At 43.9% G+C, this 19,406-nt stretch overlaps 1 protein-coding gene across 1 annotated transcript in view; it reads right to left on the bottom strand.

Annotated features, from left to right (window-relative positions):
- Window positions 1–18,248, bottom strand: part of LOC112217396 (receptor-type tyrosine-protein phosphatase eta) — a 116,016-nt gene extending 97,768 nt beyond the window's left edge. The window contains exon 1 of the mRNA XM_024377846.2: window positions 17,994–18,248. Coding sequence (XP_024233614.1) covers window positions 17,994–18,059 — 66 coding nt within the window. The 5' untranslated portion in view covers window positions 18,060–18,248. The remainder of the gene's footprint in view (window positions 1–17,993) is intronic.
- Between the last annotated feature and the right edge of the window lie 1,158 nt (window positions 18,249–19,406).

Below are 19,406 nucleotides of genomic sequence, written 5' to 3'. Positions count from 1 at the left end.
AACAGAGTTCAAGTGAAGGTCAAGCAAATCATAAAGAAAGCAGACTCTATTGCAATCATCTCTGATGGGTGGTCAAATGTTCATTGGCAAGGAAAAATTAACTACATTGCCTTCACCCTTCAAACAGTATTCTACAAGAGCACAGACACAAGGGACAACAGACACACCGGTCTCTACATTGCAGATGAGCTGAAGGCAGCCATCAATGACCTTGGACCACAGAAGGTATTTGCACTGGTGACAGACAATACTGTGCACACGAAGGTAGCTTGGTCTAAAGTGGAGGAGTCCTACTCTCACTGGCTGTGCTGCTCATGCTTTGAATCTGCTCCTCAAGGACATCATGGCACTGAAAACAATGGATTCACTCTATAAGAGAGCCAAGGAAATGGTTAGGTAAGTGAAGGGTCATCAAGTTCTAGCAGCAAACTACCTCACCAAGAAAAGTGAGAGGAATAAGAGCACCACATTGAAGCTGCCCAGCAACACTCCCAGAGGGGAAGGAGTCTCTCTGACAAATGGCCATATCACAGTCTGACAATATGACCAGCCCCATCAAGAGGATCCTCATGGATGGCGTATTTTGGGAAAGAGTGGTAAGCAGCCTGAAACTCCCGAAACCTATAGCAGTGGCAATTGCACGGTTGAGGGAGGCAATGCCATCCTGTCTGATGTTCAGTCTCTGCTTGCAGATATAAGAGAAAAAAGTCGTACTGCCCTGCTCACTTCACTGTTGCTCCAACTAGAGGAAACCGCAGTTCTGAAATATATCAAAAACCGTGATAACCTCTGCCTGAAGCCCACACACGCCGCAGTGTACATGTTGGACACCAAGTACAGTGGAAGTCGGAAGTTTTTCATAATTCCTGACATTTAATCCTGGTAAAAATTCCCTGTCTTACGTCAGTTAGGATACTACTTTATTTTAAGAACGTGAAATCTCAGAACAATAGTTGAGAGAATGATATATTTGAGCTTTTATTTCTTTCATCACATTCCCAGTGGGTCAGAAGTTTACATACACTCAATTAATATTTGGTAGCATTGCCTTTAAATTGTTTAACTTGGGTCAAACATTTCGGTTAGCCTTCCACAAGCTTCCCACAATAAGTTGGGTGAATTTTGGCCCATTCCTCCTGTTTGTATAGATGAACATGGTACCTTCAGGTGTTTGGAAATTGCTCCCAACAATGAACTAGACTTGTGGAGGTCTACAATTTTTATTCAGAGGTCTTTGCTGATTTATTTGGATTTTCCCATGATGTCAAGCAAAAGAGGCACTGCGTTTGAAGGTAGGCCTTGAAATACATCCACAGGCGCACCTCCAATTGACTCAAATTATGTCAATTAGCCTATCAGAAGCTTCTAAAGCCATGACATCCTTTTCTGGGATTTTCCAAGCTGTTTAAAGGCACAATCAACTTAGTGTATGTAAACCCTTCTGACCTACTGGAATTGTGATACAGTGAATTCTAAGTGAAATAATCTGTCTGTAAACAATGGTTGGAAAAATTACTTGTGTCATGCACAGAGTAGACGTCCTAACTGACTTGCCAAAACTATAGTTTGTTAACAAGAAATTTGTGGAGTGGTTATAAAACGAGTTTTAATGACTCCAACCTAACTCCAACCTTCAACGGTATGCTGGCAAGAGCATCCTGTCTGGTGCAGAGATCAACAAGGCCTATGGTGTCATCACTACCGTGTCTTGCCACCTGGATGAGGGCAAGGTTCTTGGCATTCTGGCGAGGTACACTTCCAAGCAAGGGCTTTGGGATGGAGATGCAATATGGCAGTCGTACCAACATATCTCATCAGCCACCTGGTGGAAGGGACTTTGTGGATCTGAGGCTCTTTACCCTGTTGCCTCCATCATCCTCCAGATCCCACCAACATCAGCCGCCTCAGAGCACAACTGGTCGTTGTTTGGTCCATGTTTGGGAACACACACACACCAAAGCAACAGGCTGACCAATACAAGGGTTGAAACATTTTTACAGATGATGTTGAAAACGTTTTTGGAAAATGCGATGAATCATTGGGGATCATTTAATATTCCCTTTCTTTTGTTGTTCAGTGAAATCATCCCATGTGAAGAGTCAACTCATTTAATTAAAGTTCAATTCATAACTAAATTGTTTTTTTATTTTTTATTGGAAGGATTTAATCACTTGCAAATATATATCTGGTAAAAGGTTTATGTTTCTGTCTCCATATGACATGGTAAATATTTCCAATGCAAATGTCACGTTCTGACCTTAGTTCTTTTGGTTATGTCTTTGTTTTAGTATGGTCAGGGCGTGAGTTGGGTGGGTTGTCTATGTTCTTTTTTCTATGATTTGGGATTTCTGTGTTTGGCCTGGTATGGTTCTCAATTAGAAGCAGCTGTCAATGGTTGTCCCTGATTGAGAACCATACTTAGGTAGCCTGGTTTCACTTTTGAGTGGTGGGTGCTTATTTTCTGTTCTGTGTTTTGGTTCACTGGTCAGGACTGTTCGTTTTGTTCAGCATTTCTTATTAAAACAAGAAGAACACTTATCACGCTGTGTTTGGTCCTCCTCTCTTTCTCCCAACGACGAACGTTACAGCAAAAAACATCTACATTTAAATGTTATTCATATTCATTTGCATATATTTCCATTAATTCCCATATATTCCCGTTAATTCCCATATATTCCTGTTAATTCCCATATATTCCTGTTAATTCCAAACGGAAGTTTACACCTCTGAACAATCCCCAAAATGTGCAACCCTAATTCACAGCACATGTATTATACAGGCTTGGAGCTTATAAATCTTACTATCTCTGTATGCCAGTCTGTTTCTGGCAGTGATTCTGCAGTGTTCAGGCAGACATTTTGTATCTGCCAAAAATGAATTGCACCCATGGTTTTTCTATGGTAGTCATACGTTGAAGGCCGATGGAGACAACAACAAAATGGATGGCCGTGACTAGGTGATAGCATACCCATCTAACACTCCACAACAGCAATCACATTTGAACCGTTTAGAACCCAAATCCATTTTACAATGGTCTATTTGAGACCACATTTACAACTTGAAAAGCATCATCTAACACCACAGGATTGAAACGTTCTGAATCGATCGTTCTGTCTTTGGACTGTAGCTGTGTAGAAGATAAGATAAAGGTTTTAGGAGAACCCTTTTTAACAGAAGAGCCAGTAAAGTTGTCAAACCACGTTCACCAGAGAGAGCTCAATGCACAGTCTGTTTGATGATTATGCATTAAAAAATGTGCCTCTCTGTTGTGTTGAGTTTCCTGGACTCAGTAGACATGGCTGGCAGATGTGACAGAGGCGCTGTCAGGGGGATTGTTTTCCAGTCGGGGTTTAGCCAGTCACTACTTTGGCCCAAATTAGTCAATTAAAATGGAAAGTCCCTTATTGGTAATCTAATTGAAGTATTAAAAATAAAAGACAAGTTTTTGAACTTCAGTGGATTTCTAAAAACATAATTCCACTTTGACATTATAGGGTATTGTGTGTAGGCCAGAGACACAAAATCTCCATTTACTCTATTTAAAATGAAGGCTGTAACACAACAAAACATGTAAAAAGTAAAGGGGTGTGAATACTTTATGAAGGCGCTGTAGCTGTGTGTTTTCCCCATCCCACCTCCTACTACACTAATGTCCCACATCTGCTATCGCGGCTCTGATCGGGAGCTATGGAAATCAGCTGGGTGGTATTTAGCGTCACAGCCTGGAGGTGCTGTACTATAGTACTGTAGTGTACTGTGTGGTACAGTGCTGTGCTGAGATGCCTATCTGCCCTTAATGTATAACCATTTAGCACTGCTGCTTCCTGCTCAGGTTACTGGCCCAGCTGCAGCCCCACTCACGCAAAGACAGCAGCCAGGCAGCCCAGCAAACAGCGGACAACAGGGTGTTTGTGTTTATGACACCTGTGTCTATCGACACAGGTGTCGATGGTCCTAGACAGGTCCTGAGAGCAAACTACCACAGCACCACATGTGGTCCTAGACAGGTCCTGAGAGCAAACTACCACAGCACCACACGTGGTCCTAGACAGGTCCTGAGAGCAAACTACCACAGCACCACACGTGGTCCTAGACAGGTCCTGAGAGCAAAAACAGCACCACACGTGGTCCAGACAGGTCCTGAGAGCAAACTACAACAGCACCACACGTGGTCCTAGACAGGTCCTGAGAGCAAACTACCACAGCACCACACGTGGTCCTAGACAGGTCCTGAGAGCAAACTACCACAGCACCACACATGGTCCTAGACAGGTCCTGAGAGCAAACTACCACAGCACCACACGTGGTCCTAGACAGGTCCTGAGAGAAAACTACCTGAGAGCAAACTACCACAGCACCACACGTAGTCCCAGACAGGTCCTGAGGGCAAACTACCACAGCACCACACGTGGTCCCAGACAGGTCCTGAGAGCAAACTACCACAGCACCACACGTGGTCCTAGACAGGTCCTGAGAGCAAACTACCACAGCACCACACGTGGTCCTAGACAGGTCCTGAGAGAAAACTACCTGAGAGCAAACTACCACAGCACCACACGTAGTCCCAGACAGGTCCTGAGGGCAAACTACCACAGCACCACACGTGGTCCCAGACAGGTCCTGAGGGCAAACTACCTCAGCACCACACGTGGTCCTAGACAGGTCCTGAGGGCAAATGACCACAGAAACAGAGTATCATATACAGTGGGGTGTGAAATTATTGACACCCTTGATAAAGATGAGCAAAAATGCAAATACTATTTGGGAAGTTATATTATTTAATACTTATACAATTACTCAGAGAAATATTTTGTTTAACAAGTAATACTTTTTTTCTGGAAAGAATTATTGAGACCCGTTTTCAATTCCTTTCAATCCCTCACATTGCGAGGATAACGGCACTGAGCCTTTTTCTAAAATGTTTTATGAATTTGAGAATACATTGGGAGGCATCTTAGACCATTCCTACATACAGAATCCTTCCAGATCCTTAATATCCTTATTCTGCACTTATGGACTGTCCTCTTCAATTCCAAGTCTGGAGACAGAGATGGCCATTGCAAAATGTTGATTTTGAGGCCAATTCTTTGTGGATTTTGATGTGTGCTCAGGGTCATTGTCTTGCTGGAAGATTCACTTGTGGTCAAGTTTCAGCCTCCTGGCAGAGACAACCAGGTTTTTGGCTAAAATGTCCTGGTACTTGGTAAAGTAAAATAGCCCCATAACGTCAAAGATCCATCAGCATATTTTAAAGTAGGTATGTTTTTTCTTTCTGCTCATGCCTTCTAATTTTGATGACAAAACCCACCACTGGTGTGTGTGGCTAAAGAGCTCTATTTTTATGTCATCCAACAAATGTAAAAGTCTGGAGTTTGTTAAAGGCATTGGCTCTTGGATTGGAACCGGTGCTTTGGTCAGATGACATGAAAATGAAGCTCTTTGGCCACACACCAGTGGTGGGTTTGGTGTTGAAATGAGAACGTATGAGCAGAAAAGAACCTCATACCTACTGTAAAATATGGTGGTGGACACCCCTCATAAGCCACGAGTGATAGTGTGTGATAGTGAGTGATAGTGAGTGATAGTGTGTGATAGTGAGTGATAGTGAGTGATAGTGAGTGATAGTGCGTGATAGTGAGTGATAGTGCGTGATAGTGCGTGATAGTGCGTGATAGTGCGTGATAGTGTGTGATAGTGAGTGATAGTGCGTGATAGTGCGTGATAGTGCGTGATAGTGTGTGATAGTGAGTGATAGTGAGTGATAGTGCGTGATAGTGTGTGATAGTGCGTGATAGTCCGTGATAGTGCGTGATAGTGCGTGATAGTCCGTGATTAGTGCGTGCTATAGCCATCTGCTGACAGTACGAGCTTCGCGTCAGTCAGTCAGAGTAGCTAGTCTCTCATTTCCATGTGGCTGTAGCACTGGGTATTTTGGTCAGGCCCGTTCAAAGGCAACATGTTTGGGGCAATTAACTTGGAAGTGGCCTGTCTGGGTTCTGTTGGGGATGGGGGAGGGGGAAGGCAGCATTCCACAAAAGCACACTTGATACAGCCAATTGTGTGACAGCAGCACTTTTGACCCGCGTTGGACACAGGCATCTCTGCGATGGACACAGGCATCTCTGGCTGTCTGAGAGCAGGCTTAATACGTTCTGATTTCCTCAAGGCAGCACAGATAAAGGATAACATGTCAGTTGTATCACCAAACACGACTTCAAAGGTCTGTGATCGTGTTAGTGTAAATGGAGAGAGGAATTCAACCAATGTTCTTGTGGCACAATTTGAAAACAAAGTACAGTAAAACATTTGCTCATAAGTCATCTGTCCCCAACTGAACCTTAGCCGTGTGCATTCGTCTGTCCCCAACTGACCCTTGGCCGTGTGCATTTGTCTGTCCCCAACTGACCCTTAGCCGTGTGCATTTGTCTGTCCCCAACTGACCCTTAGCCGTGTGCGTGCATCTGTCCCCATCTGACCATGTGAATGCATCTGTCGCCATCTGACCCTTAGGCATGTGAATGCATCTGTCCCCATCTGACCCTTAGGCATGTGAATGCATCTGTCCCCATCTGACCCTTAGGCATGTGAATGCATCTGTCCCCATCTGACCCTTAGCCATGTGAATGCATCTGTCCCCATCTGACCCTTAGCCATGTGAATGCATCTGTCCCCATCTGACCCTTAGCCATGTGAATGCATCTGTCCCCATCTGACCCTTAGGCATGTGAATGCATCTGTCCCCATCTGACCCTTAGCCATGTGAATGCATCTGTCCCCATCTGACCCTTAGCCATGTGAATGCATCTGTCCCCATCTGACCCTTAGCCATGTGAATGCATCTGTCCCCATCTGACCCTTAGCCATGTGAATGCATCTGTCCCCATCTGACCCTTAGCCATGTGAATGCATCTGTCCCCATCTGACCCTTAGGCATGTGAATGCATCTGTCCCCATCTGACCCTTAGCCATGTGAATGCATCTGTCCCCATCTGACCCTTAGCCATGTGAATGCATCTGTCCCCATCTGACCCTTAGCCATGTGAATGCATCTGTCCCCATCTGACCCTTAGCCATGTGAATGCATTTTTTTTTTAACCTTTATTTATTATTTAACCAGGCAAGTCAGTTAAGGACAAATTCTTATTTTCAATGACAGCCTAGGAACAGTGGGTTAACTGCCTGTTCAGGGGCAGAACGACAGATTTGTACCTTGTCAGCTCGGGGATTTGAACTTTCAACCTTTCGGTTACTAGTGCAACGCTCTAACCGCTAGGCTACCCTGCCGCCTGTCCCCATCTGTCCCCATCTGACCATTAGCTGTGTGCATGCATCTGTCCCCATCTGACCATTAGCTGTGTGCGTGCATCTGTCCCCATCTGACCATTAGCTGTGTGCGCGCGACCTTGCTTTTAGTCCAGGATTAATCTGTATCCAGGAAACCACCCATAAATGTACAGTAGATGAGGCAGAATCCTGTACACTGCTACATACATAACAACCTCTGGCCAGAGAGATGTCATGGTGGACTGACTGACGCCTAAACAGACGAGGCTATCCATTCACCATTTTCCCACCATTAAAGAGTTTATGGGCAAAGAAGACATTTCTCACACACACACACACACACACACACACACACACACACACACACACACAGAGGCTATCCATTCCATGACAAACTCATGCAAAGCAATGTACTTTTCCCGGTTTTACTGGCTGAGGGTTAAGCCGTGACTCAGCACACAGTCGCTTTCCTAACTGTAGCTAATGCCTCACCACCCACACACAAGACTATTTGATCTGAAAGTCCATGACGATACTGCCATCTGAAATCCTGTATACAAATCGCATGTATACAAATCACATGCAAAGTTCATTGTTATGAAATAAATGCAAATGTGAACACCTATCATTAGGCTGTTTTCTTGTTTGGTTGGGTGCTGGAAGTTTCAATCAATACAAATAAATGACGATTGATGATTGATACTGGAACAGGTGAACCAGTTTACTTCCCTGTTTGAATGTCAACTTCCCTTCTGCTTTTACTACATACATTTTCAGCATTTCGATATGAAAACACAATCTCTCACGTTTATCTATTATCATCTATCAGAAATGGAAATGGTACGAGAGAGGAGGGCACAGATATGGAAACGGTAGGAGAGAGGAGGGCACAGACATGGAAACGGTAGGAGAGACTAGGGCACAGTGATGGAAACGGTAGGAGAGAGGAAGGCACAGAGATGGAAACGGTACGAGAGTAGAGGGCACAGATATGGAAACGGTAGGAGAGAGGAAGGCACAGAGATGGAAACGGTAGGAGAGAGGGGGCACAGATATGGAAACGGTATGAGAGAGGAGGGCACAGATATGGAAACGGTAGGAGAGAGGAGGGCACAGAAATGGAAACGGTAGGAGAGAGGAGGGCACAGAGATGGAAACGGTAGGAGAGAGGGGGCACAGAGATGGAAACGGTAGGAGAGAGGGGGCACGGATATGGAAACGGTAGGGAGAGAGGGGGCACAGATATGGAAACGGTAGGAGAGAGGGGGCACGGATATGGAAACGGTAGGAGAGAGGGGGCACAGAGATGGAAACGGTAAGAGAGAGGGGGCACAGAGATGGAAACGGTAGGAGAGAGGGGGCACAGAGATGGAAACGGTAGGAGAGAGGGGGCACAGAGATGGAAACGGTAGGAGAGAGGGGGCACAGAGATGGAAACGGTAGGAGAGAGGGGGCACAGAGATGGAAACGGTAGGAGAGAGGGGGCACAGACATGGAAACGGTAGGAGAGAGGGGGGCACAGACATGGAAACGGCACAGAGATGGAACCCTAGGGGCGAATGGGGAAACTGGATGCTCTTCAGATCCAATGTCAACCTATCAGTTTCATCACTCCCTCAGCGTTTTACATGTCCTTTCATTGGGCTCCCAGAAGGGAGCGAGGGCAACTATCCTGACATGTACCTGTCACTACCTGTGGGGATGCTTTAACGTGAATTGCAGTCCTCCGCAAACTTCCTGTCAGCAAACAGATTCCTGGTCCCCCTCCCTGCAGGATGCTCGGGGATATGAACAGACAGGACAACACACAGTAGGCGAGAGGAGGACATAGAGCTGGAAACGGTAGGAAAAAGGGGGAGGGGAAGGATGAGAAAGTGGGGAAGAGAGTGAGCAATGTAGTCAGTATGGAGGAAAACAGAATATACAAAGGGAGCAAAAGAGAGAGAAAGTGAGGGAAAGAGAGAGAGCATACGAATGAAAGCCAGCGAGCAAGAAGAATAACACGAAAGAGATTATGTAAAATGTCTCCTCCCTCTTGACCTCTCGATCCCAGGGTCCTTTGAGCTGTGAAACACAAACCATCTTATCTGTCCCCACCATCATTACCATCATTACCATCATCATCCCATTCATCCCACCTTTAAACAGGTCAACATTCTCAAGGCCGCAGGGCCAGACAGATTACCAGGACGTGTACTGCGAGCATGTGCTGACTAACTGGCAAGTGTCTTCACTGACATTTTCAACCTCTCCCTGTCCGAGTCTGTAATACCAACATGTTGTAAGCAGAACACCATAGTGCTTGTGCCCAAGAACACTAAGGTAATGTGCCTAAATGACTACCGACCCGTAGCACTCACGTCTGTAGCCATGAAGTGCTTTGAAAGGCTGGTCATGGCTCACATCAACACCATCATCCCAGAAACCCTAGACCCACTGCAATTTGCATACCGCCCCAACAGATCCACATATAATGCAGTCTCTACTGCACTCCACACTGCCCTTTCTCACCTGGACAAAAGGAACACCTATGTGAGAATGCTATTCATTGACTACAGCTCAGCATTCGACACCATAGTGCCCTCAAAGCTCATCAATAAGCTAAGGACCTTGGGACTAAATACCTCCCACTGTAACTGGATCCTGGACTTCCTGACGGGCTGCCCCCAGGTGGTAAGGGTAGGTAACAACACATCCGCCACGCTGATTCTCAACACAGGGGCCCCTCAGGGGTGCGTGCTCAGCCCCCTCCTGTACTCCCTGTTCACTCATGACTGCACGGCCAGGCAAAACTCCACGACTCACCATCATTAAATTTGCCGATATTCCGTGTGGTGCCAGGACAACATCCTCTCCCTCAACGTGATCAAGACAAAGTAGATGATTGAGGACCTACAGGAAAAGGATGACCGAGCACGCCCCCATTCTCATCAACGGGGCTGTAGTGGAGCAGGTTGAGAGCTTCAAGTTCCTTGGTGTCCACATCACCACAACACTAACGTGGTCCATGCACACCATGACAGTCATGAAGCGGGCACGACATTAACCTATTCCCCCTCATGTAACCAATAACATTGGATTTGATTTGATAATTTAGCCCTTTGGTGGCACTGTCAGACGCTGTTATATCACACACCCACAGACACACACACTCCCACACACACACACACACAACCATGGTTAGCAGGACCAGAGAGCTATCAATGGGGTCCCGCTCTCAACCACATAAGGATCCTAATGTCAAAGCCTTCCATAATTCCCCAGGGGCCAGCATAGTGTGCTCTTTCAAATGGCTGCAATAGTAGGATTCTATTTCTCACAGCTTTTCCTCATTCAAACATAGTTCCTTAATGACTGTAAACGATCTGAGGCTAATGGGAGAGAGAAACATGGAGTTTATGTGAAGTAATATCCAATCAAATCAAATGTTATTGGTCACATATTTTTAGCAGATGTTATTGTGGGTGTATCAAAATGCTTGTGTTCCTAGCTCCAACAGTGCAGTAGTATCTGACAATATCAGTGAAGAATTCTGTTCAACAAACAACCCTATATCCAAAATGTTGTTGTTTAAAATAAAGCTTCCTTAATCTCTATAAAACCATTATCATACGGCCAATCACTATTCGCACGATCCACTTTGGAAAGAAACATTTGCCCAACAGTACATTCCTCCCAGAGCTCTTTCACTCCTCTCAGCACTTCCATTTCTCCTTTTTCTTCTACCCCTTCAAATAATTAGCAGAACGCATATACTGACTGACCGATTGTGTCAACTTCCCATTAAATATTTTGCAGTTCCCCTCTTCTTCCTGTGTTATAGTAGCAGGGTTAAAAGTCTGTTTTGCAAATGTACCATGGCCTGTTCCCATTACTGACCACTGTATGTACTCTTCATAGAAGTTGGCAAGGTATCAGGCATCGCCTTACCACATCCCTTCCTCATCACCTTTAACCTGTTAGGCTGGGAGGAGGCTTGGAAGAGGCTGGGAAGAAACACCAAACCACAGCTTGTCACCCAAGCAACTTTTTATAAGAAGAATGCTTTTCAAATCCTGTGTCCTACCGCACTATCACTTACAAAGTATAACATCACATCACTGCGATATCAGTCTTACATGCTGACCAGAACGGACACGTCGCGTGCGCGAGCGTTGCAAAATAAATGTAGAAATCCATGTTATTCAATTATTGCACCCACACTGCTCGCACGTGCCAACGAGCGTCTGCGTTGCCAAGGGATAAAATAGAACTCCTTTCTATTTCTGACGCAGATCGCGCTGCAAGTCCTGCCTCTCTGATCTCCTCATTGGTTTATAGAAGCAGGTACCCACGTGCCATCTCCTCATTGGTTATACCCACGTGGGTGATTGAAAGACAAAATGTTTTGCCGGTTGTCGTGGTAATACTATGAAAGTGTAGATGCCCATCACCATATAAATTCAAAGATGAAAAAGCATAGAAGGAGGAGAGATGACTAGAAACGATTCGGTTGGCCGTTTTATGTGTGAATTAATGGTCGGAGTAGAGGACGTTGTGCATTTCAGGTAAAATAACAACTCAATGTTTATATCCCAGGACAAATTAGCCAGCAACAGCAAGCTATCTAAATAGGACAAATTAGCTAGCAAGTGCAAGCTAACTAGCTAAATTGCCATACATGTTTAATGCTTTTCAACCTGTCCCCAAATTAATGCCATTAGTTCAGAGTTTGTTTTGATATTTTAACCTGCGTGTCATGATAGCGTTTGGTGTAGGGGGACTAAATACATTCATGCACAATAGCGCACGATTGCGCACGCACGCAGCCGGTTTGGGTTCCGTGTTATACGACAGTAGCTACCAGTAGAAAAACCTATGTAATTATCCTGTAATAATAAACACAATTTATGGAATCGTAAAGGTACTATAGTTTAACGTGATATGCAAATGTAAAGTGTTAATCATGACTCTCTGTCATCTCTACCTGAAGTGTTACTCCTGTAATCTATACATTATGAAAGATAACCACTCTCACTCAGTCAGGCACACACACACACGCACGCACGCACACACACACACACACACACACAAGCGTACGCGCATACACACGCACCAGTGGCAGTCAGTGCCACTCACGAATAGAGAGGACCATGTTTTTTATGTGCATGGCCTTATTTCTAGTACAGCATATAGGATAACTGTCATTGAAAGTATTTCATTCACCCAGCTCACTAAAACAATGATAGGTTCAGGCTACAACATGATACTTGAATTTGCCCTGTATCCCTCATGAGGTTGCTACAACCTAGCCTCTGAATTAAAGTTTACAATGTAGGTGCACACACAGAGAGTGACACATTCAATACCACCTTCCACACTCTTGCCTGCATCTAGCTGATCTAGGGTGTAATCATCAGTCCAACAGTTGATACAACCTAGCCTACAAAAATACGTTTACAACGTAGGTGTACAGGTCGAGAGACAAATTAAAGTAATCAAAGTTACAGACAGTAACCTCATTTCCATCCACAGTTTTTATGCAAGTAAGGTCATACACTATAAAGACAAATCAAAACAGCTGTGATGGAAACTGGAAGTTTTGTTACAATTTTATAAATGTAGACAGATCATTTGTTTGCTCGACATGGTGGGGACTTTTTGTGTCTGTAAAATAAATGATGTGTGAAATGGAGGTGGAAACAACTTTATGTGCAAATATTGATATAATAACCATCATATGGAAGTAAACTTGGGAGCCACACATGTTGTGTGGTCCTCCCACTACGATTTGGGAAAGCATGCAGTTTATTAGACTACAGATTAAATACATTATGATGAACTTCACAGGATGGTGAATGTGCAAGGTGATGAGCTTGATGCTCCTTTCCAATAAATATACTCACTCTTATCCATAATAATCTCATCATGTAGACTAGCCTACCAGCACAGCCTATCTGCACTGTATCTGCTAGCTGTTAGCTAGAGCGCACGTGCCAAGACCAGAGTAGGCACATTTTCTACATAACGCAGAAGTTTTTGTGACAAAACGAAAGGTGGAGTTCAAAATGCAATGGAAACATATTGAACTTTAGTTTTTAATTCGATACATGAAAACTTAAGCGAAAAAGTACCTTTCGTGTGCACTAGGTCATCACGCAATGATTTTTATCTGCAACAAGTCCATTTGGTGGAAACACACCACTGGTGGGAAAAATTGCATATTTTCTTTATGCATATTTAACATATTCGCATTAAAATCTGTCGCCAATTAGATAGAAACCTAGCTAGTGACACACTACCTTGCACACTCTTGCCTGCATGTAGCTGATCTGAGGTGTAATCACTAGTCCAAACAAGGGTTTCTATTGGAAAAAGTCAGGTAAGTCCCTTCCCATTTCGTTACATTTTGCAACAGAATTGGCAGAATGAATACACCTCTGATCACCCGCACACACAGTCACTTTCATAGCAGCCACATACAGCATCATCACATCGTTTTATAATTCCTTCTCACATCTACGTGCTCTCCTCTCACCTTTTCCCTTCACTTGTGGACATCAGTGCACAACACATCAGCTGTCTGTGACCAGGGGCAAAACCTCTACAATTAAGCCAAACCTTCACACCATAACCGCTAACCGCTACACAGCCTACATCGTTGTCACCATATTAATGTTATAGTAAACAAACTTGATCTAACGGGTTATTAAACCCACAATCCAATCCATGTGTACAATCACGCAGTACAGTGCAAGCAGTTTACATCAAATCTAATTTTATTCTTAACATGCGCCGAATACAACAGTACTTACGAGCCCCCAACCAACAACGCACTTTCAAAAAATACGGACAAGAATAAGAGATAAAAGTAACAAGTAATTAAAGAGCAGCAGTAAAACAACAATAGCAAGACTATTTACAGGGGGTACTGGTACAGAGTCAATGTGCAGGGGCATCAGTTAGTTGAGGTAGTATGTACATGTAGATAGAGTTATTGAAGTGACTATGCATAGATGACAACAACAGAGAGTAGCAGCAGTGTAAAGACGGGAGGGGGGTGCAAGTCTGGGTAGCCATTTGATTAGATGTTCCGGAGTCTTATGGCCTGGAGGTAGAAGCTGTTTAGAAGCCTCTTGGGCCTAGACTCCGGTACCCCTTTTCGTGTGGTAGCAGAGATAACAGTCTATTACTAGGGTTGCTGGAGTCCTTGACAATTTAAAAGGCCTTCCTCTGACACAGCCTGGTATAGAGGTCCTGGATGACAGGAAGCTTGGACCCTGTGATTTACTGGGCTGTTCGCACTACCCTCTGTAGTGCCTTGCGGTCAGAGGACGAGCTGTTGCCATATTAGGCAGTGATGCAACCAGTCATGCTCTCGATGGTGCAGCTGTAGAACGTTTTGAGGATCTGAGGATCCATGCCAAATATTTTCAGTCTCCTGAGGAGGAATAGGATATGTCGTGCCCTCTTCACGACTGTCTTCGTGTGTTTAGACCATGTTAGTTTGTTGGTAATGTGGACACCAATGAACTTGAAGCTCTCAACCTGCTCCACTGCAGCCCCATTGATGAGAATGGGGGCATGCTCGGTCCTCCTTTTCCTGTAGTCCACAATCATCTCCTTTGTCTTGATCACGTTGAGGGAGAGGTTGTTGTCCTGGCACCACACAGCCAGGTCTCTGACCTCCTCCCGATAGGCTGTCTCGTCGTTTTCTGTGATCAGGCCTACCACTGTTGTGTCATCGGCAAATTAAATGATGGTGTTGGAGTCGTGCCTGGCCGTGCAGTCATGAGTGAACAGGGAATACATGAGGGAGCTGAGCACGCACCCCAGAGGGGCCCCTGTGTTGAGGATCAGCGTGGGGGATGAGTTGCTACCCACCCTCACCACCTGGGGGCGGCCCGTCAGGAAGTCCAGGATCCAATTGCAGAGGGAGGTATTTAGTCCCAGGGTCCGTAGCTTATTGATGAGCTTTGAGGGCACTATGGTGTCGAACGCTAAGCTGTAGTCAATGAATAGCATTCTCATATAGGTGTTCCTTTTGTCCAGGTGGGAAAGGGCAGTGTGGAGTGCAATAGAGATTGCATCATCTGTTGACCTGTTGGGCGGTATGCAAATTGCAGTGGGTCTAGGGTTTCTGGGATGATGGTGTTGATGTGAGCCATGACCAGCCTTTCAAAGCACTTCATGGCTACAGACGTGAGTGCTACGGGTCGGTAGTCATTTAGGCACATTACCTTAGTGTTCTTGGGCACAAGCACTATGGTGGTCTGTTTAAAACATGTTGGTATTACTGACTCGGACAGGGAATGGTTGAAAATGTCAGTGAAGACACTTGCCATTTGGTCAGTACATGCTCGCAGTACACGTTCTGGTAATCTGTCTGGCCCTGCTGCCTTGAGAATGTTGACCTGTTTCAAAGGTCTTACTCACATCGGCTGCAGAGAGCGTGATCACACAGTCTTCCGGAACAGCTGGTGCTCTCATGCGTGTTTCAGTGTTATTTGCCTCAAAGCGAGCATAGAAATAATTTACATCATCTAGTAGGCTCATGTCACTGGGCAGGTCTTGGCTATGCTTCCCTTTTTAGTCTGTAATGGTTTGCAAGCCCTGCCACATCCGACGAGTATCAGAGCCGGTGTACTATGATTCGATATTAGTCCCGTGTTGACACTTTGCCTGTTTGATGGTTCGTTGAAGGTTTAGCGGTTACACCGGCAGGCCACGGTGGAAATAAATTAATAATACCGAAAGCTTCCCTTGACTTGGAAGAGTTGAGGTGTTGGGTGCCTTAACCAGCTAACATAAATAGCATTCCTCTCTGTTTGGTTGCTGAATAGGCTAAATTAGCTGTGTTAGCTAAGTAAGTGAAAGGTAAACTAAGAAGAAAATAATATGCAATGAAATATAGCTCTCTTTATCTCTCTCTTTTCTTTGCTGCTTCTCTAATTTTTGAAGAAATGTATTTGTTCAAACCTGTTCAACTATTGTCTTTCTCTCTCTTTGAGTCAACTACTGAGCACACTTTATGAACAACAATGCTTGTTTCAAACAATTTAAAAAGTACTACTATTTAAAGCCCAAAGAACATCACTTACCAGAATGCTAACAAAATGCTAACAAATATTAAGGAATTCTCATAGTGAATGCTAACTAAATGCTAACAAGAACATTGCTAACATTTTGTTTGAAACATAGAGTTTCTGACCTAAACTATAAAAGTATAAAAGTAACTGAAAATTGCTACTCACAGTTTTGCTGCACACACAAAACGAATATTAACCACGAGGGGATTCTCTGCTATTACAAAGCTCATGCTTGATTTTGGAAGTCACTAACCACTTAGCTAGAGAGCAAACTAGCTACTAAATTAGCAAACCAAATGCAGGACATTTAGCAGATTTAAGAGAGTTACCGTAATAGTTATAAGATATCTAGCTGGCAAACATTTAGCTGTGAATTCCATACGATACTTAGATCACCTGGCGCATGACACTGAGTGATTCACAAGGCTCTGGTCTCTCATGGTTGTGTGCTTGCAAACATACACCATGTGACACATGACTGGGGACACCCGTAGGCTATATAGTAATGTGACAGCTGAAAATGAAGAATGCAATGTTCTTTATCTCCTAACGTATTGCACAAGTTGACTGCAGGTATTTACTTAAAACGTATCAACAAATATTCAAATGTAGAAAACAAAACGTTAAATAAATCGTTTCAGCATTATTGACGATATACCGCCCAAGCCTCCATTGACACACACACACACACACACACACACACACACACAGAAACACACACACACACACGCACACACACACACACACACACAGAAACACACACACACACGCACACACACACACAGAAACACACACACACACTCACGCTAACACTAACACTAACACTAACACTAACACTAACACATTCACTAACACACATCCGCAGTCCTCATTCCATCCCTGAACCCTTAGTGTTGGACTCACACATCTTCACATACAAGTCTCACTCTCCCTCTCCATAAAGACTCGGGGACCAATCTAGTCAGATACCATTCTGAGTTGGCCATTAAAATACCCTAGGCACCAGGTGGTGACTCCATGAGAAATCAGAAAATATTGTCAAATTGCTTAAAGAGAATCCTGAGAATAGAACAAATAATAATAGACCTCAAGAACAAATACCAGAGTAGGCATTTTTGCATTTCCTGTATGAAATCATTTGTTAAAAAAAAAACATGAACAATGACATTCTGTCACATTAGAAAACTAAATGCAGAAAATCCTGGTACTGCATGGCAATAAATAAACTAAAGGTCAGTGTAATAACTAATTAGTGACATGATTTGCATACAATACTAACAAGACCTTATTCATCGCACAATAGAAACACTGCCATATACTGAATTAATTATCCAACCGTTCAAATTGAACGACCATCAATGGATTTGACAGAAAATCGGAAATAAATCCATTATTATTACTATTCAATTAGTTTATAAATGCATGGCTACATAATTTCTATACAGACTAGTAAATAGCCTACGTCAGTGAAATTGTGTTTCCACCTGCTAACATAGAGTCGACAAAATAACAGTTAGACTACCTGGCGCGACAGGTGCAATGTTCGGCATCTTCATATATGACACAGTATTGTGGCTTTTAGAAAGACCTAAATACACATTTTCAAGATGTTCTTTGGTCAAATATAAATCAAACACTTACTTTGAGAAACAGATATAGCACAATAGACGCCCTGAGAAGAACACCGAAGCACGACAGTCGGCTCATGATGCCGGACAGTTTTGAAAAACTTCACACGCGTTTCTTGCCCGCGAGCACTTGCATTTTTTAAACTTTCCTTTTCTTGAAAAAAAATCTCCTTTACTTTTGATTCTATGTGCTGAGCCTTGTCGCTGGTGTGGTCCTATAAACCGTTGCGCTGGCTCCGATCGCCAAATGAGCAGTAGTGTATAGGAATAAGTAACTTTTCTGTGTCGCAAGTAACGGGGTGGAGCGGTAGCCAGTGGCGTCACTTTCAGAAGTTAAAGTTCTGTGCATGCCTGCAGCTGCCAGTTAGCTTGGCTACGCGCCTCCCTCTCTCTCCCTCGGTCTCTGTCAATGTTCTCTGCCGTCATTTCATCGATGCTGTTGCTAAAGTTACCGCATCCTTTTCCTCTGCGAGGACTTTGGGGTAGGAGTCTGTCATTCAGAAATGTAGCCATCCCACATTCTTGCCATAACTCCATGAGAGAGGGTTAATGAATGCATCCATGGGGTCTCGCAACAAAACCAAGCACAGCTAAGGCAAATGTTTATCGAAACAAATATCAATACCTCCTGTAAAAAATATCTGAGTGGACATAAAAAGTCCTATGTCAACATACACTGAACAAACATATAAACGCAACATTTAAAGTGTTGGTTCAATGTTTCATGAGCTGAAATAAAATATCCCACACATTTTAAATAGGCACAAAAAGCTTATTTCTCTAAAATGTTGTGCACAATTTTGTTTACATGAGCATTTGTCCTTTGCCCAGATATTCCACCCACCTGAGAGGTGTGGAATATCAAGAAGCTGATTAAACAGCATGATCATTACACAGGTGCACCTTGTGCTGGGGACAATAAAAGGCCACTCTAAAATGTACAGTTTTGTCACACAACACTCTGCCACAGATGTCCCAAGTTTTGAAGGGAGCGGGCAATTGGCATGCTGGCTGCAGGAATGTCTACCAGAGCTGTTGCCAGAGAATGGAATGTTCATTTTTCTACCATAAGCCGCCTCCAACGTTGTTTTTGAGAATTTGGCAGTACATCCAACCGGCCTCACAACCTTAGACCACGTGTATGGCGTTGTGTGGGTGAGCAGTTTGCTGATAGCAATTTGAATGCACAAAAATACTGTGACGAGATCCTGAGGCCCATTGTGAGGCCCAGATTTGTTAAGGTATCTGTGACCAACAGACGCATATATGTATTCCCAGTCTTGTGAAATCCATAGATTATGGCCTGATGAATTTATTTCAATTGACTGATCTCCTCATATGACCTGTAACTTAGTAAAAATCTTTTAAAATTGTTGCATGTTGCAGTCATATTTTTGTTCAGCATAAATAATATCAATGTGATTTC

The sequence above is a fragment of the Oncorhynchus tshawytscha genome, linkage group LG01, assembly GCF_018296145.1.
Source record: "Oncorhynchus tshawytscha isolate Ot180627B linkage group LG01, Otsh_v2.0, whole genome shotgun sequence".
NCBI classification, from domain to species: domain Eukaryota; kingdom Metazoa; phylum Chordata; class Actinopteri; order Salmoniformes; family Salmonidae; genus Oncorhynchus; species Oncorhynchus tshawytscha.
Note: the sequence above shows the minus strand (reverse complement) of the source record. Positions and strands in the feature narration are given on the sequence as shown.